Raw genomic sequence first — 18,520 nt, forward strand, 5'->3', positions numbered from 1 at the left:
CATCATAGGCACACACTACTACAGCTTCATCTGCACAAAACCGATAGCCCATGCAACAGGTACCGGGAAGAAAACTCTCCATTGTCATAACAACAACACGTAAACGTAAATAAAGACTGGTAATAACAGAGGAAGAGAGGTAGTAGTTAAAGTCTACATTACACATGTTACAGTAAGGGTTTTCACTCTGCAAACTCTGTTAAGCCTTACTTTTCCTAACTAACTTATTCAAACTGCCTGTGCAGTGGAATTTCTGTGCTGTGATTGTTCATGCATCCAGGCATAGGTCTTCCTATGAAAATATTTACAACTAAAATTAAGGAAAAGTGAGACAATGAGAATTTCTTGCATGAGAAATGTGCAACCAGGTTGTCCTGGTTTCAGCTGGGAGAAAGTTAATTTTCTTCTTAGTAGCTGGTGCAGTGCTGTGTTTTGGATTTGATGTGAGAACAATGCTGTTGGACACCCATGTTTTTAGCTGTTGCTGGGTGATATTTATACTAAATCAAGGACTTTTCAGTTTCTTGGGACCTATGGGTGAGAGGGCTGGAGGGGAACGGGGAATTGGGAGGGGACATGGCCAGGACAGCTGACCTGAACTAGCCAAAGAGGTATTCCATACCATATGACGTCATGCTGAGCATATAAACTGGGGGAAGAAGGAAGGGAGGTACATCTGGCATTACGGCATTTGTTTTCCTGAGTAACCGTTACACATGACAGAGCCCTGCCTTCCTGGGGATGGCCGAACACCTGCCTGCCCATGGGAAGTGGTGAATGAATTCCCTGTTTTGCTTTGCTAACATGCATGGCTTTTGCTTTACCTATTAAATTATTCTTATCTCAGCCTTGAGTTTTACATTTCTCTGCAATTCTCCTCCCCATCCCTCTCAGCAAGCGGGGAGTGAGCGAGCAGCTGTGTGGTGCTTGGCTGCCGACCAGGATTAAACCATAACACTGTGGCTTTATTCCACAAATGCACAGAACGGTAGATTACAAGCACAATCTACATTTCAGCTACAAATTTTTGAAGCAGAATGCCTACAAATTACGTCATCTTCCACTGAGATGGAGAGATTCACATGAAAAGTAATGGTCTATAAATGACCATCTGTAGAACTGGAGGTCCTGAGGACTCATAGCAGCTTACAGTTATATAAGGCAAAACACTTGCTACTTACTGGATCTTTAATAACTAAGCCACATGAAACTGGCTGCACCCTGTTTAACTGAATGTTGCGTTTTCTCAAGTTAATTGAAGAAAGAGGCTCTGCAGAGCACTACTAGTATTACAACAAATTACTAAATAGCTTCCAATATAACTAATGTTCATATCTATCAATTCAATTTAAGTTTAATTCTGTCACAGCCAGGCATAGACCTTGTCAAAACCTTTGTGAATTCTTCCATAAATAGTAGTCTGTTCCTTTTTTTCTATGATAATATAGTTTAAGATACTCAGGCATATTCTCAAATGCTCTTCTGAAAACCCAAGTCCAATATAATAGCCCTTCTTACTATGTCTAGTACAAATTCTTTGTAGCTTTATTCATATAATATACAAAAGCCACTCTGGCTTTTGACAGCACAACATATTTATCCATGTATTTACTAATTCTGTTCTTTATAATGTCTGCAACTGTGTTTGATTCTAAAACTATAGTTACAAGTTTGTCACATGAGGCCTTTTTAAATGTTAGCATTGTATTTGCCAGCTTCTATTTGCCCTCTAATGAGGCTGTTCATGAAACCTCTTCAACAATGTTACGTAAATGTCATTACTTTATCAGCACTTTCACACAAAGTTCTTTACATCCTTGCATAAATCTCCGATTCAAATACCTGTTTCCCCTAGAGCTACTGAGCAGATACAACTCACCAGCCTTAACAAATCTATATCTAAGCTGGTTCCACAAACATTTTCATGCCAACAACAAAACCTATACGCTGAATTGATAACTTAACAAATCAGCGCTTCTGTCCTCCTGTATCTGACGTTTAGATCAAGTCCCGGAGGGCATTAGCTGTCTGTGTCTTCTATAATGCTAAACACAATCAGCAATTATTGTATGTCTTTCATTAGTTTGCTCATCACCACAGTTTTTCTCTTTAACTACTTTATACATGTGATCCAGAACCATATCACCTTCTGTATATATGACAGTTCTATTTTAATCCTAAAGTGCCTAGAATACAAAGACAAAGCTTAATATCAGCAAAGGTTAATTCCTGAAACAAAAATAATAATTTATTAGCAGTAATCCTGCACAATATCCAACTATTTTTATTTTAATTCTTACAGTCAAACAGCTTTCTCTCCAAAACATTTCGCCCTCAAAAGTACCTTTGTTCCTCAGGCAATGCTTTTAAGATGAGCACTGTCAAACTGTACATGTATCAGTAAGCCACGTGTTCACATTAAAAGACACAAATGACTAAAATAAAAAACATGAAAAATACACACAAACGCTGTGCAAAGAGCTATCCACAGTTTTACTAACCATCCAAAGTAACATACTAAACCAAGCACTGATCTCTCTCTTACTAGTGGCACAGATGTAATTTTACTATTTTGAGTTATATTATGGGACTTAGTCAAGATGAAAGACAACAGGTGAAGGCAAAGTAGTTGCATAAGAACCTATCACCACCTCTGAATCACATTAGTTTTAAATAGATACTTTGGGACAAAAAGATATTGTAAGTAAAAGCAAAGTACTGTACAAAGAGCCACAAATATGTTATTATGAGGAAGAACCAATACAGTAGAACACAGCTGCATCCATTGATCCCTTCAGGTATCATCATCTAAGAAGGGTAGGCAGAAGTGAAATAATGAGAGTAACAATATTGACCAAAGAATAAGGTGAATCTTCAATGAAGAGACCAACTACTCAGTGTAACAACCCGAGTTCCACTTTATTCTTCTGCGACAGTGTCTAATTTCCCCCAGAACTGACGCAAGCTCTTAATGATGATGATGATTATTGTTGTTGTTCTTATTGTTTTCCCCATCTCTTCTCTATGACACAAAAGTTCTTTCACCAATTAAACTATGAGCTTCAAAGTTACTTCTAAATAACTCCTACCAGTATGGTAAGCAGGCTCAATGCATGTTCCCCTCCAGTTCACAAGCTATGAAGTTGATAGAAACATTTAACGATTAATTTTGCTGGCAAATGACTGCCTTATTCTCCATGTCAAAGCTACAGCTGGGGGAGGAAACTGAAGCTGCATGCATAATCAACAATTATAGGGTATGCATGTAAAAGCTTCCCACTGACTCTGAATTTAGAAAATATTTGCCATATTTATCCTATAAGCATAGCAAAAGCAGCTGGGAGGGAGAAGCACATTTACACAGACCCTAAACCCACACAATACACAACCTTAACACAATGGAACTAATTTTGAAGGCTGTGCCCAGCTGTAGAGAGACACTGTGCTCAAGAGAAGAATTCAGTGTGCATATTACAAATATATTTTCAATTAAATGTGTGGTAAAGAAGGTAAAGGTAAAGAAAACCTTTTTGTGTGAGGGATCATTCTTCTTCAAAAAGAAATTATTAATAGAAAATATTCTCCAACCATACCAAAATCAAAAGCCAATGAGACATGGACTCGGGTTTATGCTACGTACTGCATATGGGAATTCTTATATTCACAATGGAGGGTCTTCTGCAATTGTTGTAAAAGGTGACTAAAAAATTATTCACCGGGATGAAATGGTACCATGAATTTATTTTTTCAGGTAATATTAACAAATTCAGTAGTGCCAATGTTGGCTCAAGGTTCAACACATGAAGTATACCCCTGATGCTCTGCAATCATCTTTTTGTTGCTGCTACAAAAAACGCATAAATAATTCACCCAACTAGAGACATGCAACTGCATCACACTCAAATCACCAGTTCTGGGATTTGCACAAACATACGTGTTCTATTCCTGATGGTTCCAAATATCAAATTTAAAAGCCCTGTATGTTTTATTGATGTTACTTTGCATTCTTTAAAAGGCATAGGTGTCTTCTTGTTTTGTAAAGGTTTCTAGCTTTCAGAGGAATCCAGACTACTCATACTACCTACCACTGCAAATGGGTTTAGAAAATGAACAGAACAGGTATCAGTGTAACATAATATTTTATCATACATATTTAGAAACACAGAAATATGTACAAATAATGCTATTTATTTATTCTTTCTCCCAGCCTGAAAGTTATTCAGCAACAAATGTATAGCAGTAATTCTGCATTCTCAGTGCAGGATATACTGCAGGAAAGTTAATAACATATAATGCATTTCCCTATAATAGAGATTATCCAGATATTTCTGTGGAACAGGACTACAGGCTGTTGAGCAGACAGCATAAACAGAGGAATACATTGTCATGTTGAGCACCTTCCATCAAAACCTAAAGGCAGCCTGAGTGAAAGTGGCATCTAAAACTCACAGGGTTCATCTGAGAAGCTGGTGTATATACAAAAAAGCAAATTAAATCCTAAATCTACTCTCACTCTCACTGTAAGTGTACAGAAAAACAGTGCCTCTGATTTCTTTTTCTTGCATCTCTAAGCTCCTGATTGCCAACCCCCAGCTTTGATTGGGAATTTTCCCACAGCAGTGGGAAATATACAGTAGTTAGAGGCATTTTCCATAATTTTCTGAAGAAAAATTCTTCTGATTCTTTCTAGCTGACCTCAAAAACTGTTCCCACTCATTGGGGTAGGTGAAGAATGACAAGATACAGAAATCTGCCATTAAAACAAAATTGATAGAGCTATAAAAGTAATTTTTTAAAATCCTATTTTGTTCACTTTTTTGGTAATTTTCTTTTTTATTACATCCCAAATCCATTAATATTATGACAATAGTAGACACACGTCAGCAGGGACAGAACAAGGCATTGTAATGGTATTTGGATAATCCACTCTGCAGGAATGTTCATTATTCTTCTTGAGGTTTCACAAGAGTTCCCTGGCAGAATACTGCTACAGCTGCTTTACAGTCTAATGTTATTACAAGGTTTGATAATGTCTGCTAGAGGAATCTGGCAGGGAGCAGAGTACTAGGAAAATCCTTGTGATACTGAGGTGTAACTAATGGAGACGAAACTGCTGAAAAAATTGAGAGTAGTAACAGCTATTTGTTTTTGAGTTTCGCAAGAGCCCTGAGAGATATTTGTTATTTCTTGGAACAAAAATCACACAAATTAAGTTACTTTTTCTGGAAATCATCATGTTTCTAATCAAAATAAATCATAAATATATATATTTTTTAAGAAAAAAAGAAGAAAGTTCTAATCTCTACCTTATCCATGGTATAGAAATGATCAAAAATCATTCCTATTGTCTTCAGTACCTCTTATCTACATTTTCAGATCGAGGAAAACATCAAAACTGTGGAAAAGCAAGAACTACAAATTGTCTATCAACTACAGTAGTTGGTACAACAGAATAAATAAGATAATCATCAGCAGGACCGAGTTCATGAACCAGCTTTATTGGCAAACATCAAGGAATTCCCTTTCTTGTTTCAAAGACACAGATACAGTCAATATAAAGTTCAGCAAACATAGCGTATTTGTCTGCATTTTATATCTGTAAGCAAGATTTGGTCTTGATAGCATGGCCTGAGTTGCTAGTGTGTGACATATGAGCTCTCAAATATGCTAGACAGAACTCTCATTCAGGAGAAAAATATCCAGTAATTAAAGACTTATCATCTAAGAAAAAAGGTGGGAAAGAAAAGGAGATAATCATGTACGCACACTAGTTCACATTTGCATGTATTTGTGTCCTATTACTGATGTACAAATACAAGGTGTCTGGACTTACTTCAGGAGAAACAAACGGGAAGGACAAAACCAAAAAGCAATCCTGCAGTAGGAATTCATGCTGCTTCTTATTCCAAAATACTACAGTCTCCAAAAACTGACAGTCCAAGTAGCTGGATAAGAAATTAGAACATGTGTGGGTGGATTCCTTCCTCCAGCCTGAATTAATCAAAAATGATTGTTTGCTGTATTATTTTAAAGCAGATTTTTGGAACAGGTTAAAGAACCACTGTTCTGACTTTAGTATCTCAAGCCTAATAAGCAAGAGTCCTGTAAAAAACTTGTAGAAGCAAAAATTGGTAATAAGGAGGGATAAACATAGAGTGCACCTTATGTTTTTATTTGTTGCTTGGAGAAATTCACACATTGTTGCACAAGACCTACCTCATTCAGTTTGGCTGTGGTTAGTTGAAGTTAAAGCATGTACACAGAGGAACACACAAAGTCATGTCTCCAGTCAGTCTGGGCACCTCTACCTACTTCTAATACCTTAGGTGGGCCCTAATTACTGTATTTTCCTTTCCCATATGCTAAACCTGAAACATATATTAATACCTCCTGCTTTCACTTTTTTCCAACCTGTTATTAAGCCACAAGAAAATAATGCAGACAACAACTCTGAAGTAAAAAGTTACAAGCAATCACAATATTTATGAGAGCAGCATCTCCCAAAATTTTGGGGCTAGTTAATCCCTACTGATCAGGCACCACTAAATATTCCGAAGAGAGCTTTCAGAACCGATCAGTATCCGTCTTGTATATACACAATTTTAAAACAATAATAAAAAAAAAAACAAACTAATTTCCATATCACAAAAGGTTTACCTGCAAAAACATTTAGTAGCATATAGAATGTACTATAGAATGAATGTAAAAAGGTTATACATAAAATGTACTATATGTAGTACACCTTCATTGAGCAAGGCTTGTTACTTGTTCTAAAATCCTGAAATTGGATTAAAGATCCCATTTAAAAAAAAAAAAAAACACAGATTTTTACCCATTGCAGGACGCTTACCCTCCACAATGGACATTTTCTCCTTCACACTCTTGAAGCCAGAGCCCTATATAAGTTGACTAACCAGAATGAATGGATTAGATAATGGCTCATTTCTACCTTTCCTCTCACAGAAGACAAAGTACTTTGGGGCTCTTCCTACCAAATAGCTGCTGATTCAGTGATTATCTTAAAGATTTCTACATTGCTTTCAAATTTGCTTGGTATTGGACAACAGCTTCAAGATTTATTTAGGTGTGAACAAGCTAATAAACAGAGCAATCACCCAAGCCTTGTTCTCTGGGGAAAGCAGACTAAATCATTTACATGCACTATCCTCCAAATAAAGTCAGCAGAATGTTTTTAATGATCAAATGCCATTAACCACGATGGAAATGCTCTCTATATCAAGATTACAGCTGGGGGCGTTAGTCATTTTTGAAAGCAGACCTTACTCCAAAGAGGTCCTTCTAAAGACATAGGAGACAACTTTTACTTTACTGCATTACATTAACAAAGCATCTGAGTTTTTTGTCTCCAGAAAGAGAATCTAAGTCCACACAACATTCTTCAATCTTAATATGTGAAATATTAAATTATGTCCCATTATCCTTCTCTCTCATATGCACACATCTACATATGTGGGAAGGAATCTTGTAACCCCTCATTTCCACGAGATAACCCACGAGAAACCAGTTTTGAACTAAAGTCTGAAAACTCATTGTAAAAACTTACACCTAAAGACTTAGAAATATGGACCAACCTGCCACCATCTACTGCCTAACAGAATGGCACCAGTCACATGCTGCTAACAATAGGCTGACCTTCACCCCGGACTTCTCCTTTGCGTGATAAATCTGACTTTATAAGTATTCTATGTACATCACTTCTTTGAGTCAACTTACACTTCCGATTTGTGAAATGGCACAAAACACCTGTACTCCATGAGTTATCTCCACTGATGGTCAGCAGCTGACACCACCGATCAAGTTACAGCACAGTGTATTAGCCCTGTCCTGACTATTCACACCTTTCACAGATACATAGTTTCAGTTCTCTCCCATGAAGACTTTTCTATAAAAGGATTAATTTTTCCACATCAAAAGCAAGTTTTTTATTCTTTTCTAAGCTACTACTATTTTGGTTCTCTCACACTCAACAGGAAAGAGGATGAACCAAAGTTCAAGATTCAAAAGGAACATACAACACTTCTGTAAGTTTGCCTTAACAACAAGTTATGCTTTAAGAAACACTGTTATAGAATGTACATGCCTTTCTGGTTCTGATTCTTCCATTTTATGAGAAACTCTACAGGACTACTTAGTGTTCAAACCACAGAACATGTGTGGCTGGGGAAAAAAAATATTAAAATTAACTCCAGGTTTCTGACCACAGTAAATCTTCTACCAACTTAAAAATAAATAAATAAATATACTTAAAAAAAAAAACAAACCAAACAACCAAAACCAAAAAAATTCCCCAGAATTACAGACTGTTCTCATCTTTGAGGTGCAAAATGTTCTTGAACTGTTCTGTTCTAAAAAACAACATGGGAATTCATTGTGTTGTCTCAAACACTGTTTTTCAAAGCATTGCAGCTCTGTTACATAATTTTCTCCACAGACATCCGACTGGTGCTAACAATTAAGAGAGCAATACTTACCATCCAACGTTATAGTTGTTACCCAATAACTATTAAGTGGAAAAACAAAAGTTGTAAGTCTAAAGGTATAAACCATGGCTCTAGTAACATTCTTGTACACGTTAAAAATCCCCCAGGACTTCAGTGAAGTCAGACTTCTCAAACTTTTTGCAGTAAAGCGGAGTTCATTACCTCTTTGCCTGGGCAACACAGTGATATCTACATAGTGCTAGCACCTCCTAGCAGCTGTAACATCTTAGAAAGAAATTCAGAAGGCAGTAAATGCTTAAAAATTTGGCAGCCCGGTCAGCTCTTGAATTCAACTGTGAGGTTTGGAAGGTCCCATCATCACATTATTAACATTTAATTAAAAGGCCTAGTGCTCCTCACTGAATTACCAGAACTCAGTTATAATTACCAACGATGCAGCAGATGAACGCCCAAGACACCCACTACTAATTTAAAAAGAAAATAATGATCATATCCTTTCACTGCAGAGGTTAAAAACCCCAAGATACTGCATACAGAAAAGGACATTCTCCAAAAGTGTCTCCATGTGCACACATGTGCATGAGTGAGAGACAGAGAATATTAAAAGAAATGCCAAATCACTATTTTTCTAGCTGAAAAATCCGTTAGCTGACAGGGGAAAAAAGAAAGGGGGGGGGGAAGCAGGAGGAAAATGCATGATGTATTATATCTTAAATGCTCTACTTTTAAAATCTGTCTTCAATGTTTACCAATAAGTCATCATCTAAACACAGTCTGTGTGAGTTTTTAATCTACAGATACTTGATCAACTGTCGTTTATCCTCACACAGTAAAATTAGTATTAAGGAGTCAGCTGCTTGAGACACTTTTTTCACAAAATGACAACGATCATGTTTTCCAAAGTAAACCCTAAACTCTAAGAATTCCAAATCCACGGTTCAGTCCACAGTGTGACATCAAGGTCAAACAAGCTAGCTGTTATTCCACAGTGGCTTTAATTAGTTTTATTTTAACACACCCGTGGTATCTCCTTACTGAATTGTTTTTAGCAAGGCTAAAAATGTAAAGAGCAGCAAATGCAGGCACCAGAAAGAATACTGCGAGCTGAAGAGCAGTTTTAAAGATTTCCTGTGAGAGCTGATAAATCTAGTAAAGTTTATTTCTACCACAGCCGTACATCACCCTTTTTCATCTTTCCATGTAACACTAATTGAGAAAATAAGCAAACAAAAAAACCTTTAGTGTCAACACACCTGAACACTGTATGGAAGGTGACTGCACGCGTAAGACATTGACTATTCGTGCCAGATACAATTGATTGTGTTCCCATTCCAGTCGTGGATAGTTTTTAACACCGAGAAAGGCTTTGTTACTGGATAACTGCATCAACTTGTCACCTTAAGTAAAAGCAGCCCAAGCAGCCCGCATTTGTGTCAATACAGCCCACCAAGCCTCCCCTAATCACAGGGATGCCAGCAGACGGACGCAACGCGGGGCGAGGGGCTGTCACCAGATTAGCCTGTACAGACCGTGTGACGCCTCGGGGACCAAAACTTGTCCGGTCGGCCCTGAACTACAGCAAGTATCATTTGCCCTTCCGCGTTCGGCCAAAACGGAGCTCATCGGCCACGCTCATGCCTTTGTCTCTTAATAAACGGCTGCGTGAGAGAGTCTGCGGGGAAGATGGAGCGGGAGAGAGCGCGTACCGGGGGCGCAGCGCAGCTCCCCGCCCGGTACCCCGCGCAGCCGGGCGGCCCTGCCCCGGGGCGGGGCGGCGGTGGCGCGGCAGCCCGGGAGCCCGCTGCCCCGAGCCAGGGCTGCGCTGCCGGCGCCGCCGAGCCCGCTCGGGCCGGCCGGTGTACCAGCGGCGGTGTCCCGGCAGCGCTCCCCAGCCGAGTCCCCTCTACAGGCTGGCAGCTGCTTGTCACGCTCGGTCCCCGTCCGCTCGACCCTCCCGTCGCCACAAGGACCCCCGAGCCGGCGTAAAGCCGCCTCCCCCTCTACGTCCCCCGCAGCCCCGGCCGGGGTGAGTGGGGCACGGTCTCCCCGCTCCCCCGTACCTCTTTGCGGCGGCGGCGGCTGGCCTCGGCTGCCAAGCGCCGCCAGGAGCAGGAGGAGCGGCAAACTTTCCCGTGCCATGGCTCCAGGGCAGCAGAGCTGCCGGCTCGTCCCGCCCCGGGCCGGCCAGGCGAGTGAGCCGCCGTCGCCCGAGAGAGGAGACGAGACCCCGGTGCCCCGGGCAGGGAGCAGGACACACCCCTGCCGCCCCCCCCCCGCCCCGCCGCTCTCCGCCCCGCCGCGCCGGGCCGCGGCTCCGAGGGCAGCCGAGGCGCGACAGCCAGCGGGGCCGGTGCGCCCCGGGGGAAGGAAGCCGGCGGCTCGGCCGAAGCGGGGGACGGCGGCTGCCGCAGGCTCCCCGCGGCGCTAACCGCGGCCCGGTCGAGCGTGCGCCCGTCGGATGAGGCGCCGCGCGAGGCGGGCGGCACGTGCCCGCCGAACGGCCGCTCCCGGGGGGCCGCGGGGCCGCCGGTCACCGGCACCTGCGCGGGCGGCCGGGCCGGCTCCCCGGGCAGCGGCGGGCAACGCGGGGCCTCCCCGCGCCCTTCCTGGCAACTCAAAGCCGAAATGTTATCAGGTGACCTGAGGGAGAGAAAAATACCGATGCTGTGAAGGGAGGGGGAAAAAACCCAAGCTGGGTAGGCATTCGGGAAACTGGAACTGCAAATAAGCCAAATACATCTTTCCTGCTGTGTCCGGCAGCAGTATGTCAGCGCCAGCCACATATGACAGGGAAAAATCCATATTACTGCATAACGGAAAAAATAACGTTGCATTAAAATAAAATGCTGATTACAATCCATTGCACGGTTTTCCTACAGAAATCAAATTACTTTTCTAAAAGTCAATAAAAAACGATTTTGATAATGGAAGGAAGCGAACAGCAAGGCTTCCAACCTGCAGGTAAGCATACTGAAAAAGTACAAAATAGACTTAGAAAAAGGGAGCTGGGCTGAACTGACAGTGTGTCTCCACAAAGGCACACAAATACGATTGTGCTGACAGCCCGTTTCTGACTTGCATGGTCACCCCGTGTGTCTTCACAGATCTTGTCACACCCTGCTTCAAACTGAACGTCCTTTGTGTTTTACATAGAGGTCAAGCAATTATATGTACTTCCCAACACACTTCAGTATCTATGTGCACGAATACATCTTTGCTTGCTGAAGCCGACATTCAGCAAGGCTGGGGGTAAGTATGCACAAGCCTGAGTTTGACACATTTGTCTATTTCAGCTCTCAAACCGCAGCATTTTCTGTTGGTACATTTGTCTGTTACTCCAAACCCAAATTCAATGAGGGCGGCATTTTGCGTATAATAGGCTGTTACATCCAGCAACACAGCCTGCTTGTTTCTCTCGCTGTTGTCCCGCCCTGAGTAGACTCCTTTCTCTTCACAGTGACTGCTCACTTTTGAGGTTTCACCCTGAATGGCCTGGGCTCTGCTGCGGGGATTCCTGTTCGTGGATGCCCATTGCTTCCGCAGCCTTCTAGAAACTGCTCCCCCAGTACAGGGCAGCAACAATAACGCCCTTATACGGCTCGGCCATTTGCCATGTGTAAGTCAATGGAAAATACTCCAGCCCTCTTGCCAAGAGATGATGTAGTGGCCTTCTGCACTTCTTGCTGGGAAACCCAAGTTCAGGGTTCATCTCAATGGTTTTCATCCTGTCAACTATTTGCTTTGTTGTGGAAATATACACAGTCAGCAAGCTGTGCGGAACAGAGGAGGAGACCGTGTTTATGATACTATCCACAGTTTTATCACTATCACTATTTAGTCAATAAAGTGTTTCCATACAAGCAGTAACAGTCACTGATTTCTCCTGGCTGCTTCTTCCTCTGCAATTGCCTTTGTGCAAAAATTTTGACTGCAAGGGATTGTGTATATATGCAAGAGGAATAAGCTAGTGAATTGTTAAGTACAACAAACAAAATAAAACCACTTCACCCCAAGTATATGCCTGCAACTTGGAGAATTCAGTGCCAGTTTTATGGGTAGGGATTTGACTACTTCTACACTGGTTTGATTCTAAAAACACATTTATTGGTTGAATTAGGTCAAGCTTAGTGGCAGCTGCTGCCTAAAAGTCATACTAGGATGAGTTGCATACTCCCCCAGCTGGAGAAATTCTCTCCAGGGCTCCAAAAGCTGCAAGCACTACACATGAGTTTCAGGTAATACTCCAGAAGCAGACTGTAGAAACTGAAAGCGAGACCTGAAAGTGGGATCCCCTGCTGCTTTACGTAAAGAAGTTCTCATCAGATCCTAGGTAGTAGGCTCAGATATGGATTCATCACATACCGGGACTCAAATGCATTAGTTTTGAATTTATTTTCAAAACTATCTTAACAGCCTTTTTATTGATATCCAAAGATGAGTCAAACTCTTGTCAGTGCTATTTTTTTCTGTGTACCAGCCTTTCTTGCCTTTGCAGCTTCTCGGGTTGCTGTTAGTCTCAAAACCAAAAGCTAGTACTTTTTCAGTGCCTGCCCCAGTATGTTTTCCTCTTTTTTAGGTATCTGCAAAATATCTCGATGACTTGTGAATTGTTAAGATCAACAGCAGATTGTTGTAGGGGTCCCTGCTTCCCCAGATACCAATATTACACCAACATTAAATGCAACACATGTTATTTACCTGACCTTTTCTTCAGATTGGCTTTTCCTGCTGTTGAGCCTGTATGGCGTTTAATGTGACATGGCGTTATAAGAACTCAGCCGAGTGTCAGTTCATCTGCACTGTTGTCACACCCAGGTACGTAATCACCAGTCAGAGCCAACAGTGACATCTCTGTAACTGTACACCAGAGTTACAAACTTTAATAGTTTGGGGACACAGAGAAGCAAGATATGCTAGGATAACCTATTGACTTGCTACATCAACAACATTTTTCACATCTGAGCCACAGGAAATAATTTCACACTATAAAATGCTGAGCTGTGTCAAGAAGCAGCAAGAGGGGGCTGCTTTTAAAGGGGAGGCAGATTGGAAGATTAAGACAACACCAAGGTAGGCAGGGCAGTGGCCTTACCCCATGGGGCTTGATCCCACAGCACTCGAATCCAGGAAGAGCAGGTCTGGGAATGATAACCAAGATCAGCCAAGAGTCCAGATCTCCAGGCAGGTTCATAGTGAGGAAGCAGATCTGAGGTCAAGCCAAAAAGTCAAGTCTGGAAATCAAGGTAGGATCAGTGAAGTGCAGAGTGAGGCACTGGCATAGCTGCAGTGTAGCACAGGCAGAGACTGAGGGTTAGGGCTTGAGCTTAAATGCAGCACCTGCTCCTTAAATGCAGGGAGGTACTAATAAGGTTTCTCCAATCTCTTCCTCACATATCAAATGTGTCACCACTGCCTGACACAAGGTTACATGGCTGTGCCAGGTCAGAGGTGGCAGCCAAACCCATAGGTGTGGGGAGAAGAGGCTGCAGAGCCTGCAGGTGCAGTCAAGGCGATCGCAAGCTGGACAAAATGGAGATAGATATGAAGCTTTTTAGCTATCACACTGGATAAAGGGGACGATAATGATAGTGTCTACTGGGGTGAGAACGGCTGGGCTGAAAGAAGGATGTGAGAAGAATCAGGTAAGGACTCATCCGGGAACCAATATCATTTAATATTTTCATGACCTTTGAATAAAAGTGAGAGGGTTTTTTAATGATATTTTCTGATAAAATAATATCAGGGAAGACCAATGTATATATTATACATTTATACATTTATGTATATGTATATACATTGTGAATGTAAACAATTTTTATTCTTAATGACTGACGTATAGAAAATTAGAAATTCCTAAATACCACAAGATTCAGGGTGATGAATATAAGGACTAACGGTAACAGTTTCTTATGAGAATTAATGATAGAGATTATGACCCAGATCTCCTGAGTGGAAGTCAGTGAGTCACATGGCATTTTTGAGTCACCAGAGTGACGCAGCTATGAAATAGGCAAGTAGTGCCTAGGATACAAAGGCCTAGGATCAGAAAAAATATTTCCAGTGAAGATCTGAAAATTAATACTGTTGTACTGTTGCATCCCACCTAGGATATAATGGGGAATTATGATCATGCATGCTGAAGAAGAATTAATTTGGACTTAAACAGAGCAGACACCTCTAGGGTATGGAGAGCTTGAGACACATAGATTTGAAGGGTTTGATTTGTTTAACCTAGGAAAATAAGATGTGAGATGGTTCTAAGCATATGACAGATGTCAATGGATGGAATTGTCACAAAAGGAAATGAGGGTAACCAAGATACAAATCAATATAGGCTGGAAAACTAGAAGATGGTTTCTAAACATTGTGTAAAAACAGCCTTCTGTTAGGAGAGCAGAGTGAGAAAATTTAATTTTAAATTTTTAAAAGTTAAGCTTGGCAGGTTTGTGAAAGTGGTTCCATGATAAACTTGCCTGCAAAATACAGGAAGAGTGGATTTGATGACTTGTGCAAACCTGTCCAATGTTCTTAAGAGGACTGTAATCAAACTATAAAGCAAATAAACATGAAAAGGAGATTTAAAGCATAAAGAGAAGAATCATATACAGCACTTAGAAAGAATTGAAATATATGAATCATAATAATCAAAGAATTAACCCATTTTAGGGGCAAGATGAGACATGGTGTCTGATTTGGACCCAAATCAGGAGGAACCAGAAGTGTCCTTGTGCCAGAGTTGTGTTCATCCAAAGCAGGCATTAGGGAAGAGGCTGGCAAAAGACAAGATAAAGAAAGACAAGAAATAAAAAATTGAAATACATAATTAGGAATCAATATCAAAGCAGGGAACAGAACTCATGATCAAAATAGTCAAATGAGACATGATGAGAAGGAAGAATCTTAACATTGATAGAAAGGCATTCTTGTGAGGCCCTCTGTTTCTGGGGTCACTAAATATTGTCGTTTAAGGCTGATGCCTTATGCTAGCGTATGCAGATAACTCCTGCTCAGGAAGCGATCCTGTAAAATTAAAGGGGGAAAGAAAGGAAAAATAATCAAAAGAATGCGGGGAGAATAGGATACACCTGGGTCTAGGTAATAAAGAGCAGGTAAATACAATAATTTGACAGGACAGGCTGCGAAGAGAAGGATGACAACAATAGCAGTCACTGCATCCTGAAGAAGATAAAAGTCAAGAGCAGAGTTGTTAGTTTGATGAGCTACAAATGGCATCAGGATGGAACGCATTTCAGAACCCAGCTCATTCTGTTTCAAACCCTCTATTTTGCCTTGCTCACCACCCCTGTAATTAGTCTGACTGAATCTCATGCACCCAACCCGCCTACTGCCATTGTGTTGCATATTAACTCTTACAAAGCTAAATACTCATCTATTAATACCTTGCTATTGGTACTTAGGCATAAGGAACAGGTAGGAGTTACGGTCTTGTTTGATACTGGATTCTATGTGTCATTTGCAAGCATCACTAATTTCTTGTCTTGACTTCCAATTTCCTTTTAAGCCATTGTCCTTTCTGACTATGCTGCTATTTTAAGTGGCTTTTGTTTTAATTTTGGTCCCATGAGAAGAAACAATTTGGAGAGAAATGGCAGCAACGTTATGTTAGTTTATGTTTAGCTAAGAATATGAAGCAGAAAGCAAATAGAGTTGTTCAGCCCATAATTAATTTTTACAGCCAAAGCCTTTATATATTCTCCATAAATAATGTACCTGTTGCAAAGCATTTTGTAGCTCTATTTTCAGAGAATCGGAGAGCTGCCAAAAAAGATTTACTGATTTTAATAGCTAGTCATTACCAAAAACCTAGAACTTACTCTGAAATGGCACGTAATTGTTTCAGTTTTAGAATGCATTTAAAAATAGTCTTTATCATTCATTTATTTAGGACGTCTGTTGCGTGTGAGAAACTGCCAATATTGTTAGAACCGATAAATAAGAAGAGTTAATATCTACTAATTTTGCCCTGAAGTATAACTTTGCCTCTCATGGAACGGAGATGAGGATTGTTTGGCTGAATCATCAGTGTGGGTTTTATGTTTCCCTGCCAGTCGTTAATGAATTGTAAAAAATAAAAATTAAATAATAATAATAAAACAGAAGATTAAACCAATTCTGTAGAATTAGATTGACTTGCCTTCCTAAAAATGGATATTACTGCAAAATATGCAGACAGGGAGAGAAACAGATGGATGATATCTGACAAATAAAATTTCCAGATACTGCTCCATCTGTTTGCTTCTACACATTTCAGCTATAAGCTTTTTAGCATTATAGGGTTGCTTAGGTGATATTCCTCTTTGCGACAACATCACACCCAAAGACTAGCAAAAGCAGGTTGATGCAGTAATATGAGAGCAAGGATCAGTTCACCAGATTATTACCAATTTATATCCTGAAAAATACAGGCATTAAATTTCCTTCTTTTGTAATGGAAAGTCTTTATCTTAATAAATTGTTTGGTAAACTCTTTGGTTTGCTTTTGAAATTGTTTTCCAGAAATAGTAAGACCAGCAAAATTAGAAAAATATCAAAATGTGCAGAAAATATTGCTTCACAGAAATAGTAAAAAATATGTGCTTATAAGTGCATTGGAGACATTAGATAATTGTTGGACAACATGTGAGGCATTTCTCATGATCTGTAGATTTGAAGGCCATATTACTTTACCTGATAATACCTAAATTTTTAGCTCCTCTGCCTAAAGTTTATTATGTTTTCTTCACTCCCTGGTACATTTCTAAACAAAGTTTAGGTTTCCTCTCTGAGACTCTCAGTGACTTCATTTATGAAAGAAACATGTGTTATGAATACTGCTACATTTTACAAAACCAGAATTCATTAACTAGGAAGTATCATGGCCCTAAGGAGGATAACCATACAGACTATCCAAAAGGCAACAGTCCATACTCATCCCACTGACTCTGATGAACCTAAAATGAGCTTCAGTCTCGCAAATTGTTTAGAGATTTATCTTTCAGCACCTGGGTATTCATGGAGACAACAGAAATGAGTATGAAGTGTTAGAAGCAGTAAAATCAGATATATGATTAAAGTTACACATCTTACTGAGCTCACTGTACTGTGGTTTGGTACACTAAGGAAAAACCTATGGCATTTTTCTGGATCAAGGCTTTTAGAACTCTGTATCATAGTGTAACTGAAACTGATGACAATTTTGGCTTAGAATAGAGAAGCTTGTAAATAACTAGAAAGCAAGTTATCAAAAAAGAAAGAGAAAGAAAGAAAGGAAAGGAAGGGAAGGAAGGGAGGAAGGAAACAAATACCTTAAAATACTGCTGAGTTTTTCTCAGCTATTTTACTCCCAAATATAAAGGGCCAAACAAGAAATCGTCTTTAAAAAGTTATTTCATGCAGCTGCTCTGCAAAGTGACAGACACTAAGTGTATTCTTCCCTATTTTGAAGAAAACTCAATCTGTATATTTTGTTCATTAGGAAACCCTGGAGAATATCATAAAAGAGGAGTGAAGGTGACATTTTCTTCAAATTATATATTTGTGTACATGGCTAAAAGTGAACTGCTTAATTTAAGATGTAGCATAATTCAATAAAGAAGCCTCTAGGTCTCATCCACAGCCTTAAAATGGGACTTTAGAAGTAGTTGCAGAGTAGAGGTTTTTTGACTCACTTGAGTTTTAGTTCCTATTCCTGGAGTAAAAAATGTGAAAATCTAGAAACCAGAAATGCACAAAAGGAAGACTTTTTTGTCACGTACTATCTAGCAATTGCTTCTGTGTACATCTACAAAAACATCTGTCAAAGGCTCAGTATCTGTACTGATTGAATACTTTCCTTTTAGCAATCTTAAAATGTAAAATTAAAGGATATTTCTAATGTGTATGTATACCTCAAAAAGACATGCAACTTGGTGCCATCAGTAAATTATTTTTTTACAATTTTATAATCTTTTTGAAATACAATTTGAAATGGCCAGGGTAAACAAGCATCTAATTTAAACAAATATCTAATTACCCAATATTATTGATAGGTTCACTGTATCATTGTGGGCTGGACAATT

General features: G+C 40.1%; 1 protein-coding gene across 1 annotated transcript in view; it reads right to left on the reverse strand.

The window, feature by feature from the left end:
- LAMA2 (laminin subunit alpha 2) overlaps nucleotides 1-10,708 on the reverse strand; it is a 377,271-nt gene extending 366,563 nt beyond the window's left edge. The window contains exon 1 of the mRNA XM_055714667.1: nucleotides 10,523-10,708. Coding sequence (XP_055570642.1) covers nucleotides 10,523-10,601 — 79 coding nt within the window. The 5' untranslated portion in view covers nucleotides 10,602-10,708. The remainder of the gene's footprint in view (nucleotides 1-10,522) is intronic.
- Nucleotides 10,709-18,520: the final 7,812 nt, after the last annotated feature.

The sequence above is a fragment of the Falco cherrug genome, chromosome 6 (assembly GCF_023634085.1).
Source record: "Falco cherrug isolate bFalChe1 chromosome 6, bFalChe1.pri, whole genome shotgun sequence".
NCBI classification, from domain to species: Eukaryota; Metazoa; Chordata; class Aves; order Falconiformes; family Falconidae; genus Falco; species Falco cherrug.